Source organism: Rhinopithecus roxellana, chromosome 1, assembly GCF_007565055.1.
Source record: "Rhinopithecus roxellana isolate Shanxi Qingling chromosome 1, ASM756505v1, whole genome shotgun sequence".
NCBI lineage: Eukaryota > Metazoa > Chordata > Mammalia > Primates > Cercopithecidae > Rhinopithecus > Rhinopithecus roxellana.
This window is the reverse complement of record NC_044549.1, coordinates 73447563-73462310: the sequence shown is the minus strand read 5'-3', so window position 1 is coordinate 73462310 and position 14748 is coordinate 73447563. Positions and strand designations below refer to the sequence as shown.

General features: G+C 39.0%; 1 protein-coding gene across 5 annotated transcripts in view; it reads right to left on the bottom strand.

Moving 5' to 3' along the window:
* Nucleotides 1-14748, bottom strand: part of SLC25A26 (solute carrier family 25 member 26) — a 165296-nt gene that overhangs the window by 135355 nt on the left and 15193 nt on the right. For all 5 annotated transcript variants that reach the window (XM_030924711.1, XM_030924503.1, XM_010360837.2 and 2 more), the window contains exons 2-3: nucleotides 13834-13990; nucleotides 7204-7313 (exon numbers count right to left, since the gene is read on the bottom strand). In XM_030924711.1, the coding sequence (XP_030780571.1) occupies nucleotides 7204-7239 (36 nt within the window). In that variant the 5' untranslated portion in view covers nucleotides 7240-7313; nucleotides 13834-13990. The remainder of the gene's footprint in view (nucleotides 1-7203; nucleotides 7314-13833; nucleotides 13991-14748) is intronic.

Sequence of the window (14748 nt, the reverse complement as noted above, 5' to 3'; positions counted from 1 at the left end):
GACTTCAGATCTAAATCCACACCACTAGGTAAGAACAATAAAAGTGGTGAAGGAATCTAAGATGAGCTGAACAAAAGCAACCTATTACAAAAAGGAACCAAAGACGTACAAGTGAGGAAATAATACAAAATAAAAGGAGTCTGGAAAACAGGTTGTTTTTATACTGTTGAGATAATTTTTCGTGTAATTCTGATGGTTTAGGGTTGCTAAGAAGGAATTTAAAAGTCTGCCTGCCTTATGTATTTAATGCCCTGAAGGAAGACTCCCAGACAAACTGAAAAAGGCAACAGACAGGAAAACAGGGTGAAAGGTCCCCATAATACATGGATGTGCTTAGACACATCAAACAAAAAAAGTGTTTGAGTGCACTCAGGTATCTAACAGTTCTGTTTCAGCTTCTGCGTTTCCTGGTAGTAGTCATACACTCATACCTTCATTCATCTTTATATACAAGCTATTACCATCGTCAGCTACACTTCACTGTGGCCCAGGGCAGGCCATGTTATCTTCTACTCCACCTATCCCCCATGACTCAATTATACAACTGTACAGAGATGTGGCAAAATATTCCAATTGCAAGTGAGAGATAATCTGTATTGACTGATGAATATTTCAAAAGCATGATTAATTCAAAAGACAAAACACATTTCAAAAGTTGTCAACCTTTCTTCTATTATCTTGCTCAGTGGTTCTTCTTAGTAAAGGCCAGTGAAGATCATGAAAAACACTACATACTCATTTTTAAAACATGATATTAAGTACATAAACAAAACAGCTTAAGCCCCTACTAGGGAAAAACTCAGTAACATGTGCACCATGCTATGGAGCTGACAAACACCACACAGCATCTACACGTCTCATCCTTTAACCAGTGGGAAAGCTGAATAAAAACATGTTTGCCTCATATGCTGATACCAAACAAGACCCTGGAATGGATTGCGGTACAAAGGGGGTCCAATGGCCTTGTCAGTTACTAAAGGAGCTAAACTGCACAACAAGTTGCCTTCACCTACGAGGCTCTATGACAGCATGGGCCTTCGAGAAAACCTCAGTGAGGTTCTAACTCCAGTTAAACCCAAACCTACATGTCTGAGTTCACTGTCACACTCAAAAATAACCAGTTTATTAAACTAGCCTTTTTAGGTCTAAAATATGTCATTTTGAGGAGAACAGAAAGAATAACACATTTGATCTACAAGTGGTACACCACACCCAGTGTCGTGCACCTACTAAAATATTATGTAGGGAACTACTGAGCCAATTCAGTAAAAATATTTACTACTGGGGTGTAAGTTCAGATGTTTTATGTGCCTAGATCAGTGGCATTTAAATATTGGTGAGTTGCACAATCACCTAGAAATTGTGATTAAAATACAGGAACCCTGATGTCATCTTCAAAAATCCCTATTTGTAACTAGCTACCTACGCAATTGATGGTGCAGTATGGCCAGATGCCCGTCGGGCCTTCTTGGGGAAGTACTGTTAGAGGCTGTCAGAAAAACATTTACAAAACATGATATCATTTATTTCCTAGCTTTCTCAATCCCAAGTCAGAACAGGACTGTAAAGGACACTTGAAAAGGACACTCTACCAACATCTAAGTGTATGAGGACATGTACATGTCACCTATGCACATGTATTATATTCACAGTGTTGCTGCTTTCAAGGGTGAAGAAATTTCAACATTTTTTTCATTTCTGACAATACGAAGGAAGACAAAAGTAGGATAAGATACAACAAAAGTCAAATCTTCAAATCTTTTAAGAAAAGAAAGTCATTACCACTAGAACGTTATAGCATATGTAGCGTTAAAGTAAACCTGCCCCAACCTTTGATCTAATTACAGATTCTACTTCCCAAAGGGCTTTTTCTGTGTGTGATGAAAACTGAGCTGTAAAATTATTGAGGTAGGGATTTAGAGATTTGGCACAGCAATCTTCCTAATAAAAACGGCACAAGTGAGACCCCTCTTGCTATTGTTACATGTTAAATCTTATTGGACTGATTTTACTGTATTCCAAATTACAAACACAAGGTAGAAGGTTGTAATTATAATTTTATTGATTCATCATTAAGTTTTAATCAAGCTGTTGCTACAGGGAATGGTTATTATTTTAGCAGTGTTCTTTTGTTTCTAAGTTTCTTTAATAGTTGCTACAAGAAAGTAACTGTGGCTATATTCAATACAAACAAAATGTTATTGTTTCTAAGGAATCTAACATAATAATCTTCTATCAAAGCAAATGTGTTACAGAATGATTGCACTAAAGTATTTCTTATAATCTCTATCTAGCTTACTATGCCTTTCTGATGCTTTCTATTCCTTTTTTTTTTTTTTTTTTGAGACGGAGTCTCGCTCTGTCACCCAGGCTGGAGTGCTATGGCCGGATCTCAGCTCACTGCAAGCTCCGCCTCCCGGGTTCACGCCATTCTCCTGTCTCAGCCTCCCGGGTAGCTGGGACTACAGGCGCCGCCACGTCGCCCGGCTAGTTTTTTGTATTTTTTAGTAGAGACGGGGTTTCACCGTGTTAGCCAGGATGGTTTCGATCTCCTGACCTCGTGATCCGCCCGTCTCGGCCTCCCAAAGTGCTGGGATTACAGGCTTGAGCCACCGCGCCCTATTTTACAAATGAAAATGTATCTCCTCTACATTCACCTGTTGGTTTCTCTTAACCTCAGCAACCACACTTGCATGAATCTGAAATCCAAAGTTTATCTTCTATGAGACTAAAACAGGTTACTAAAAAAAGGAGTAATATGTATATAAGCATTTATTGAGAAAATTGATACTGAAAGGCTTCACGAAGTTTTTTTCTTTAAGTTCAAAGATTATTAGAGCATCAGAACCAACATTTCCACAAACTTCATAAATTTGGCAAACTTCTCAGCATACTAAACCGTAACTGAATTTAAAGTCCATTTAAGGTCAATATTGGCAGGGTGCAGTGGCTCGTGTCTGGATTACAGTACTTTAGAAGGCCACAGTGGAAGAACTGCTTGAAGCCAGGAGTTCAAGACTAGCCTGGGCAACATGGTAAGGTCCCATCTTTACAAAACTGTTTTAAAAAATTAGCCAGGCATAGTGGCACTTGCCTACAGTCCCAGCTACTCAGGAGGCTAAAGTGAGAGGATCACGTGAGCCTAGAAGTTACAGGCTACAGAAGCTATGATCACATCACTGCATTCCAGCCTGGGTGACAGAGTGAGACCGTCATTCATACATTTGTAAGAGTGTGTGTGTGTGTGTGTACGTGCATATACACACACACACACACATATATGTATATATATTTTTATTTTTATTTAAATAGTCAACATCAAGAAGTATTTCATGTGGAAAGTCCTCAATCTATGTACCCACTGCTGACCAACTGTCCTCTTAAGATTCTCTAGGGGCCGGGCGCGGTGGCTCACACCTGTAATCTCAGTACTTTGGGAGGCCTAGGCGGGCGGATCACGAGGTCAGGAGATCAAGATCATCCTGGCTAACATGGTGAAACTCTGTCTCTACTAAAAATACAAAAAATTAGCCGGCCGTGGTGGCAGGCGCCTGTAGTCCCAGCTACTCAGGAGGCTGAGGCAGGAGAACGGCATGAACCCAGGAGGCGGAGCTTGAAGTGAGCCGAGATGGCGCCACTGCACTACAGCCTGGGTGACGGAGCGAGACTCCATCTCAAACCAAAAAAAAAAAAGATTCTCTAGGAATTGCCAGGCCTAGTGGCACACACCTGTAGTCTCAGCTACTGAGGATCCCTTGAGGCCAAGAGTCTGAAGCCAACATGGGCAAATTACCAACAGCTCAGCTCCATAGAAACTATAAACAGGTGTTTCATACTTGGCCTTACCAGCCCAGGGACCACAGAACCCCCAAGAGACACAATGCAGGTAGAATGTCCTCATCTGTTCTATCTCCAGTCTCATGGATACTTGTTTCCTAATTCTAAAATCTATCTACCCCACCTCCCAAGCCTAACAGTCCACATATCAAATGTTATGACATAATATTTGGAAATCTTAGAAACTTGGAGCCTTTTCCAAGGCTCCAATTTTTTAAGATATTAGTTACAGATACTAGGAGCATTAGAATATACAAGACTTTCTACAAACAAAAAGCTGTATGATTAACATGAGAAATCTAATAGCTACTATTTGCCCTACCTATTATATCACTTTCTATTTTCTTGGACAGAAAGTTTACAAACTGGCCGGGCACGGTGGCTCAAGCCTGTAATCCCAGCACTTTGGGAGGCCAAGACAGGCGGATCACGAGGTCAGGAGATCGAGACCATCCTGGCTAACAAGGTGAAACCCCGTCTCTACTAAAAAATACAAAAAACTAGCCGGGCGTGGTGGCGGGCATCTGTAGTCCCAGCTACTCGGGAGGTTGAGGCAGGAGAATGGCGTCAACCCAGGAGGCGGAACTTGCAGTGAGCTGAGATCCGGCCACTGCACTCCAGCCTGGGCGACAGAGCGAGACTCCGTCTCAAAAAAAAAAAAAAAAAAAAAAAAAAAAAAGAAAGTTTACAAATTGAAGCAAGCCTACCCTTCAACATGGCAAACTAGCTTTCAGGCAAGATGGTCCCAGGTGAAATGAAGTGGCCAGGTTCTTTTTTTGTTGCTTGCTCTCAAACAACGTATCAACAAATCTAAGTATATATACTCCAAACTAAATGCATGTAATAAGACTGTGTGTCAGGACATAATCACTAAAAATAATTTTAAAAAGAAATGATGTACTAACAGATGCTACAACACGGATGAACCTGGAAAACACTACAGTAGCTGAAAAAAGTTGGTAACAAAAGATCACATATCATAGGATTCCATTTATATCAAATGTCCAAAATAGGCAAATTCATAGAGACAGAAAGCAGACCAGTGGTTGCCTAGGTGTGGGGAGGGTTGGGGTGAAATGGGGATTGTGACTGCAATGGGTAAGGGCCTCCTTTGGGGAGTGATGAATGTTTTAAAATGGACGCTGGCAATGGTTGTACAACTCTATGAATACGGTGTAAACCACTGAATTGTACACTTTAAATGGGTGAACTGCATGGTATGTGAATTATATCTCAAAAAAGCTGGTTTCTTTAAAAAAAATCTTCTTTAATTTTTACTTCTCTGTAAACTCTCTTTTCCATATCCCCAATTCACTATATTCTTAAGCAAGGAATATTAGGTTACTAAGCAGTTTGTAGATTCTTGTTCAACCTTCCTAAAGAAAAAAAAGTACATCAAAAACAAATTCACAATACAATTTTTTAATGTAAATGTTATAAAGGTTAATTCATTTCCCAAGTTTCCTATGTAAACATATGCCATTACTTTTCTAATTACAAAGAAAAGTGTGATTTGATAAAAGGCTTACAAACTTAAGACCTTTTTCTTCACTGTGTTGTCCATTTCTGTTATGCCCATCACAAGACTGGCAGTTTAGTAAGACTGCATGAATACCAGGCTGTGCGATTTGAAAATAACACTAATAAGCAACAGACAAGGCTGTCCCTCAGTATTGTGCAGAAGGGGTAGGGAGAAAGGTAAGTTAATGAGGGGAATAAAGAAACTTTTAATTTGTATTATACATTTCTCCTCTGCATTCGTTTTGAGGGGTTTTTTTTCTTTAATCATAACTGTGTTTATGATTTTGGTTTAAAATATCACTTTTGGCCAGGCACAGTGGGTCATGCCTATCACCCCAGTACTTTGGAAGGCTGAGTCAGGAGGACTATATGAGGCCAGGAGCTTGAGACCAATCTGGAAAACATAATGAGACCCCCATCTCTTTGAAAATAAAAACAAAAATAAATATCACTTACACTTACCACTTACAGTATTGTGTTCTACTTTGACTAAAATTATTTACAAAAGAACGTTTGTTTTTTAAACACATGGTAGGAACAGACTGCCTATTTTTTGTCATTGTTTCCAATTTTACTTCATTATAATGATACAACTACTGATCTGTAATGATACTGTCTCTGCAGTATTCAGCAAAGTTTAACATATTATCAACAGACCAATCTTGCCATTGTGTTGTTCAAATCTTCTATGGCCTCAGTAAGTTTATGCCTGCTTTGAGAGAGAGACGTGACTATCTCCAACTAAGACTATGGTTTTGTTCATTTCTCCGTAAAATTCTGCCAGTTTTTGCTTTATATGTTTTGAGACTATGTTATTCAGTGCAGGTTCAGGCTTGTTATATCTCCTGAAAGAACTGTTCCTGTATCATTATGCACTAGTCTCTTCGTTTTTTGCCTTACGTATTTTTTCCTAATATTAATATTATTCCACAAACTCTTTTCCAATTAGTATTTTTCTATCAGTTAAGGTTTCATCACAGAAGCAAAACCACTATGAGTGATAAGGATAAGGATTATAGAGATTTGACCAGCAATTATGGGAGCTAATTAAGCAGTTTGCATAGGGCTGTTGCTTCTGCATCTAGTGTTGGGACAGAAATCAAAGGGCAGGCAACAGGAAAGGAAAGATGGATGTGAAGTGGGGGAAGAACAAGGACAGACTGGAAGTCACATTTATTTCTCACCAACCTGTGACAGAGAACTTGCAGTATAAGCTGGCACCCTTCATTACAGAGCCCACAAATCTGACCTAGAATTTGGATAAGCTGGAGAAGAACCAGAGGAAGCTGGAGAAGAACCAGAGGGAGCTGGAGAAGCTGGAAGTCAAATGCCAACATGGTGATACAGCAAAGTCAGGTGTGTGAGCTGCAACATTGCCTGACCATATACCAACCTTCTGAGCATAAATATAGCTCTTCACTTCTACCTTACAAAGAACATGCAAATTTCTCTTGTGGCTGACCCAAACTGAAAGAAACTACTTTGGAAAGGAAATTCTCGGAAAAGTAGTTCCAGCTCAGTTGTGTGCTGACACAATACAAAGCTGTCACAATTTGAATGGATATTTTCTTCCACTCTTTTGTCTTTTTTCCATTAATTATGTTTTAGATCTGTCTCTTGTAAATTACACATAACTAGAATTCTTCTTCTGTCCTACATCAGGCTCTATCTTTTAGTTGTCAGGCTCTATCTTCTAACTGTCATATTTAATCCATTTATATTTATTGACATTTATAACTTTCATAATTTAAAAATAATTTTTTAAAAAATGAAATAAATACGTACTGAAAATATATGCATCATGTGCATTTCTGAAGTATTTTATACACAAAACTTGTTACTTACCACTTCTCCAGCAGAGGCAGCCAACATATGTTTCATAGGTGTCAAATATGAAGATGAATCAGTATGCAAAAACCACTTCACATATTCATAGGTGATAAAAAATGCAGCAGCTGAAATTTAAAACAAGCCAGTCTTTCACAAAGTTTAAACATATATTCAAACTGTTAAGAAACATGTTTCTCAAAATGTATGACAATAATTATTAAATTATGAGATAACAGAAAAGGTGATAAGCACGTATTTTTTTTCCTACCCTCACTCTTTCGGAATCTACTGAGGCCATGTCATATGCCTGATCTTAGACTTACAGAAATGCAGATAATATAATGCTTACCCTGAGGGAGCATAAGAGCTAATCTAGCACTTACCGTGTTGTGCTGACAAATTACTTAAACATTTTTAAAGTCAACTTTAGAAAAGGATATGAATTTCTGTGGTCCAAACTATCATTATGTATGGCCATAAAACAATCAACTACATTATGAATAAACAGGTTAAAATTGCAAACATACTTTAACTTGAAAGAAAATGTCTATTCTATAATGCTTTATTGCTGGTTACTCAAAATAATCATGGCTATTTTTTACTGCATGAATTCACCTTCACATCAAGAAAACAATCAACCATTTAATTGAAACTGGAAATCAAAATCTCTAAAAAGCTACCCCTATCACCATAAACTAATCGCAGCTGCACATGAGGGCTTTAAAACTTTCTATGTACTGTTAACCAAAAAATGTTTATCAGTTGGATAAAAGATAAGGCACAAGAGATAAAGGAATGACAAATTCATCTTCTGAAGGACATTTGAACATGTCACAAAGTCTGAAACACTGAGGAAAACAGCCTGATAGTGAAAATCCGTTCTCCAAAGGCAAAAAAAGATTGTAAAGGATCTTCACATGCTAACAAATATACACTAGGCTAAAAGAAGAGGCACTCTGTCCACGAATGAATATTGACAAGTTCAGGCAGTTTTACGTGGTTAACACAAGTCTATACCCATCTGTGTTTCTTCATACGATTTTTCCCACTTCAGCCCACTCACTAAATGTGGAGCTATAATACCTCTAATTGCATTCAGCTGTTCAGTTCTGCCACTCTACCTCCTACCCTCCTAACCCCTAAGAAAAGGGAGAAAGACAGTGGTAAAACTTCCTCCATTTCATGGTTAACCACCTCAACTTCGTCTGACTTTATGGCTTCTTTTGTGATCTACAAGGTTCTTTAAGAATATAAGTTCCAAACCTCCCTCCAACCTCCAGGTGGCATCCAAGAAGGCCTCTACTAACTGGAAATGTCAGTACAGTCAGGTTCCAAGTTGGGGGCTGAACGAGTTAAAGCAAAGAAGAGGGGCTGGGTTATCCGATGCCTATAGTTTCTTCTGGCTCTTAACAAACAAACAACAACAACAAAATAAAAAAAAACAACAACTACGCTTTCTCTACATTCCCTTCGAAACAGGGAGTAAGGCTCCTAAACATGGTGTTCTCTTCACCTCTTTCCATCTTTGGTCCCCTCTAGCCCCACCCCAACCCCTTACTCCTGCAGCATAGGTTTACAAAAACATCCACAGCCACTGATGATCAACTACAGTGAAGTTCTGTACTCAGATTAAAACCGTAACCAATAGCAAAAGAAAAAGACACCAAACACAAAAGTCCAATTCATTCAAAATTTGCAGTAAAACAAGGCTATTTTTGAAACCCTGGTACTCTCACTTTTCCCTAGCATCTCCCATTCACTAAAGTCTGGTGGATGGGACAAAAAAAAAAAAAAAAAAAAAAAAAATCAAAACCACATTCTATAAGTAAACTCCTAAAGGAAGAAGAATGTAAAACCTGTGATCTTAATGACAGCACTATGTAACCCACACGCTACAGCTAATTATACATCTCCCCACAATAATCTTTATGTGCAATATGTAAGAGAAAATGATCTTTAGAAGAGTGAGTGTAAATGAAGGAGACATCATAAAAAATGGTGACCAAAAGATGGGGACTTAGTGACACGTTTTTTGCAGTTCCCTAGTTCGGAGGTTCTCAAACTTGTCTGAATGTAGGAATCATCTAGGGATTCTTTTAAAACATCCAATGCCCAGGTCACACCTCAGACCAATTAAGTCACAATCTCTGGGGTTGGGTGACAAGCACCAGTACAGGTGATCCTTGAACAGGGGTTTAAAGGCACAGGTTCACTTATACATGGCTTTTTTTCAATAAATATATTGGAAAAATTTTTGGATATTCGTGATAATTTGAACAAACTTATACATGAACCACATAGCCTAGAAATACCAAAAAATTAAGAAAACATGGCTGGACACCATGGCTCATGCCTGCAATCCCAGCACTTTGGGAGACTCAGGCGGGTGGATCATGAGATCAGGAGATCGAGACCATCTTGGCTAACATGGTGAAACCCCATCTCTACTAAAAAATACAAAAAAAAAAATAGCTGGGTGTGGCAGCGGACACCTGAAGCCCCAGCTACTTGGGAGGCTGAGGCAGGAGAATGGCATGAACTCAGGAGGCACAGCTTGCAGTGAGCCGAGATGGCGCCACTGTACTCCAGCCTGGGCAACAGAGCAAGACCCTGTCTCAAAAAAAAAAAAAAAAAAAGGCTAGCCGTGCCATGAATACGTAAAATATATGTAGATACTAGCCTATTTTATCACTTACTAACATAAAACATAAAAAGTTAAAATTCATCAAAACTTACAAACACAAATCATATAGCACATCATTCATAGTTGAGAGAAATGTAAACAAATGTAAAGATGGGCCAGGCACAGTGGCCCATATCAGTAATCCCGGCACTTTGGGAGGCTGAAGCTTAAGCTCAGGAGTTCAAGACCAGCCTGGACAACATGGAGAAACCCCATCTTTACAAAAACAACAAATAATTAGCCAGGTGTGGTCGCCCACACCTGTAATCCCAGCTACTTGGGAGACTGAGGTGGGAGGATCACCTGAGCCTGGGAGGTTGAGGTTGCAGTGGGCCAAGATCATGCCACTGCATTCCAGTCTGGGCAACGGAGTAAGACCTGTCGCAGGGGGAAAAACAAGATGTAGTGTTAAATCATAACTGCACAAAATTAACTGCAGCACATACTGTACTATGTAGTAATCTCTTTGTCACCTCCTCTCGCTATTATAGTGAGTTCAGGTGTTGCCGAGCAGCCACTTAAAACGCCATGTGACACTAATTATCTGCACATGAGCAGTTCATCGCCCCAATAAATTGCCTGTCACAGTACAAAAAGATCTCTCCCAGTTCTTATGTATTTTTTGTTGTGGTTAGTGCCATACCACAAACTTCGAATAACACCATAGGACCCATACAAAGTGCCACTAGTGATGCTGGAAGAGATGACATTATAAGAAAGCTCCTAAGAAGCAGAAAGGAGTCATGACATTACAAGAAAAAGTCAAATTGCTTGTTACGTACCACAGACTGAAACAGTGGCTGCCAACCATTTCAAAAGGAATGAATCCAGCTTAACCCATTGTTAAAAAAAAAAAGAAAAGAAATGAAACTAATTAACCCATTGCCGCAGCTATGTCAGCAGGCATGAAAACTTTGCATTTCCTGCAAAGTACCTTTTTTCTTGTTTTGAAAATGCAGCTTTTATTTGGGTAAAGGATTGCTATAATAAAGGCATACTTATTATGTCTAAAATCATTTGAGAAAAAACAAAGTCATTTCATGACAAGATCAAACAAAAGGAAGGTGAAAAATCTAAAGCTGAAGAAGTTAATGCCAGCCAAGGATGGTTTGATAACGTGAGAAAAAGATTTGGCTTTAAAATGTCAAGATAACAGGAGAAGCAGCTTCTGCCATCCATGAGTCAGTAAACAAGTTCCCAGCTGCCATTAAGTAAATTATTGAGGAGAAAGGACATCTGCCTGAATAGGTTTCTAATGTAGATGAAAGTGCCCTATTCCGAGAAAAGAAAAATAAAGGACATTTACTAGTAAGGAAGAGAAGCAGGCAAATCCTTCACAGTATTGATGACAGAGCCAATCAAGAAAACCATAAAAGAGATTGTGGATGTAGAAAAAAAAAAAAAAAGTTGGGGGTGAAGGGTTTCAAAATATAAATCTTAAATTCAAGAGCTGACACCACACCAGAGGAATTAACAGAAGACAACTTGGTGAAGATGAGTGCTTCCAAACCAGTGTCAAATGACGAGGGAGAAGATGTAGAAGAAGGAGTGCCAGAAAAGAAAATGACATCAGACAATCTAGCAGAAAGGTTCTGATTATTAAAGACTGCTTTTGACTTCTTTTATGATGAGGATGCTTCTACAATATGGGCACTGAAACTAAAGCAAATGGTGAAAGGATTGGTACCATATAGAATCATTTTCAGAGAAATCAAACAGCAAAAAAGTGAGACAGAAACTGTATTTCCATAATATTACACCATGTGAGCCTGCTTCTCTTGCCTCCCCTTCCACCTCCTCTAGTTCTTCTGCCTCTGCCACCCCTGAGACACCAAGACCAGCTCCACTTTTTCCTCCTCCTCCTCAGCCTACTCAAGCTGAAGACCTTTATGATGATCCACTTCCACTTACTGAATATACGTTTTCTCTTCCTTACAATTTTCTTAGTATTTTTTCTCTAGCTTACCTGATTATAAGAATACAGTATATAAAATATTTGCCGGGCGCAGCGACTCACGCCTGTAATCCCAGCACTTTGAGAGGTCAAGGCAGGCGGATCAGATGAGGTCAGGATAACATGGTGAAACCCTGTCTCTACTAAAAATACAAAAATTAGCTGGGTGTGGGGGCGTGTGCCTGTAATCCCAGCTACTCAGGAGGCTGAAGCAGGAAAATTGCTTGAACTCAGGAATTGGAGGTTGCAGTGATCTGAGATCACGCCATTGCACTCCAGCCTGGGGGGTGACAAAGCAAGACTCCGTCTCGAAAAAAATAAAAAACTTAAAAAAACAGATAAATATATATTAATACATATCTTAACACACATACAAAGTATGTGCCACTCAACTGTTTATGCTATCATTAAGGCAGCAGCAGGCTATTAGTAGTTAAGTTTTGGGAAAATCAAAAGTTATATTCCGATTTTTGACTGCACAGGGGGTTGACACCCCTAACCGCCACATTGTTCAAGGGTCAACTATATTTGTTTAAGCTCTTCAGTAATCAGGTGATTCCAAAGTGGACAAACTGGGGAACCCATGCCCCTCTCACATACTTAAAACTACGCTTGGCATGGAATGGATGCTCAGTTAACAACTTGTTACAGTTACTCAAAGTATTAACATACACAAAAATGCAAGGATGACCAAAACAGTTTGCCATTCTAATGATGGCTGCGGGATGGGGAAGGGCAGGAGAAAAAAAGAAATAGAAATACTATTTTTCTCTTTGCACTACAAATCTTTATATGAACGCTATGCTCACAGATTGAATATTTAAATATCAGGTTAACATAAGAGAAAAAAATTCTCATGAATCATCCTGTGAAAAATGAAAGCAAACCCTAGAATTTAAGAATCTTCTAGAGCTGTGGTTTTGTGGGTGTGTCTTATGTGTGGTGATTTTTTTGTTTTGTTGCTTTAGTTTACTTTTGGATGCCACTAGAGGCATCCAACAGTAAACAATTAAAATAAGTATCTGCAGACAGTATACCAAGAAGCAGATTAAACAAAACAGATTACACTGACTAAAGAGTAAGAGCGTCATAAGTCACATAACATGACTTCAGAACCAAAACAAAAGACACTGGAAGGAGAGTATCCAGGAGATCATTAGTGAGAAACACTTGCATCATCTAAGAGCAATTAATTAGGATAGAAATGTTTAATGCCTCCTAGGTTCACCTGCTCTCTAAGATGCTCCAAAGCAGCTATCATCAAACCTGACTTCACACCGGAGTCACCTTGGAAGTTATTAAAACTCCTGATACCCAGGCAAAGCCTAGACCAATTAAACTTCTAGGGTGACACAGGACATCAGCATTTTTTAAGGCTTCCCAGTAGATTCTAATGTGCAGGCAAAGTTGAGAATGATTGTTCTGAGGAATCACAACATTAAAATAACACTTTAAGGATTCTAGCTGGAAATTTTAACAACAAAAACCATTTTTTAAAGACTGCTTTTTTTTCCTATTACAAATATATCAAAATAGAATCTATAACACTATCTGAGTCAAAAATAATGGGTTAGGCCCGGCACAGTGGCTCATGCCTACCATAATCCCAGCCTTTGGGAGCCCAAGGTGGACAGATTGCTTGAGCCTAGGAGTTCAAGACCAGCCTAGACAACATGACAAAACCCATTCTCTACAAAAAAACAGAAAAATCAGCCGGGCATGGTGGTGGGTGCCTGTAGTTCCAGCTACTTAGGGGGCTGAGGTAGGAGGATGGCTTGAGCCTGGAGGTCAAGGTTGCAGTGAGCTATCATCTCACCACTACACTCCCACCTGGGTGACAAGGTGAGACCCTGAATAAAATAAATAAAAAATAATAATAACAGGTTAAAGAAGTAAATTCAGAAGATAAGCTTCAACACACAAGGAATTCTATGTGGGTAAGACCACACACCATTCTGAAAATCCAATCTTATCATGGCTTTACAGAAGTGAGAATATAATTTTTTACCATTAGGAAAGGATCCAACAGCAGCAGAAGGAACACCAGCATATATTCCATGAAAACCACCAGCCTTATTAAATCCTTGGGGACTCTGCAGCCTGGTTTTAATGGTATCCAGAGGAAATAATATCAAGTCAACAGAAACACCTGCTACCCCGCCAGCCTTTGAAAAAAAAGAGGGAAGAAAAAGAAAAAAAAAAAGTTACAACAAAATAAGCCCTCTGCCACTTGGGGGCAAAGATAGGAAAAAGACAGTCTTTAAAGCACATTTCTCATTCCTTTCAGTCCACAACTTCTGCAGCACAAAGGACCTTCAGTCTAAATCTAGAAGTTTTCCTGAGAAAATAGCTATTACTGTGCTATATTTTTAAGTTGTAAACTTTATATTAAATTTTCTTTTTAAATCAAATTTTAATAAAAAATTTTTTAAACAAAATTTAAATTGTTGATACAGTACTCACATGGTTCAAAAAGCTAAGAAAAAAAAAAAAAAAAAAAAAGCCAGATGTAATGGCTCATGCCTCCTAGCAGTATGGGAGACAGAACTGGGAGGATTACTTGAGGCCAGGAGTTCGAGACCAGCCTGTGCAACACAGTGAGACAACATCACTACAAAAAATAAAAACTTAAGCTGGGGATGGTGGCACATGCCTGTAGTTCCAGCTACTCGGGAGGCTGAAGAATAAGGACCACTTCAGCCTAGGAGTTCAAGGGTTCAGTGAGCTATCATCCTGCCACTGCACTCCAGCATAGGTGACAGCAAGACCCTGTGTCTTAAAAACAAATAAATAGCCAACAACAACAACAAATAAACTTCAAAGAAAGGTCAATAGCTCAAAGTCTCCTTCCAACCTTGTTCCTAACAACTCAGGTAAACCACATTTATTGGTTTCTTGCCGTATCTTCTGAAGTTACTTTAAA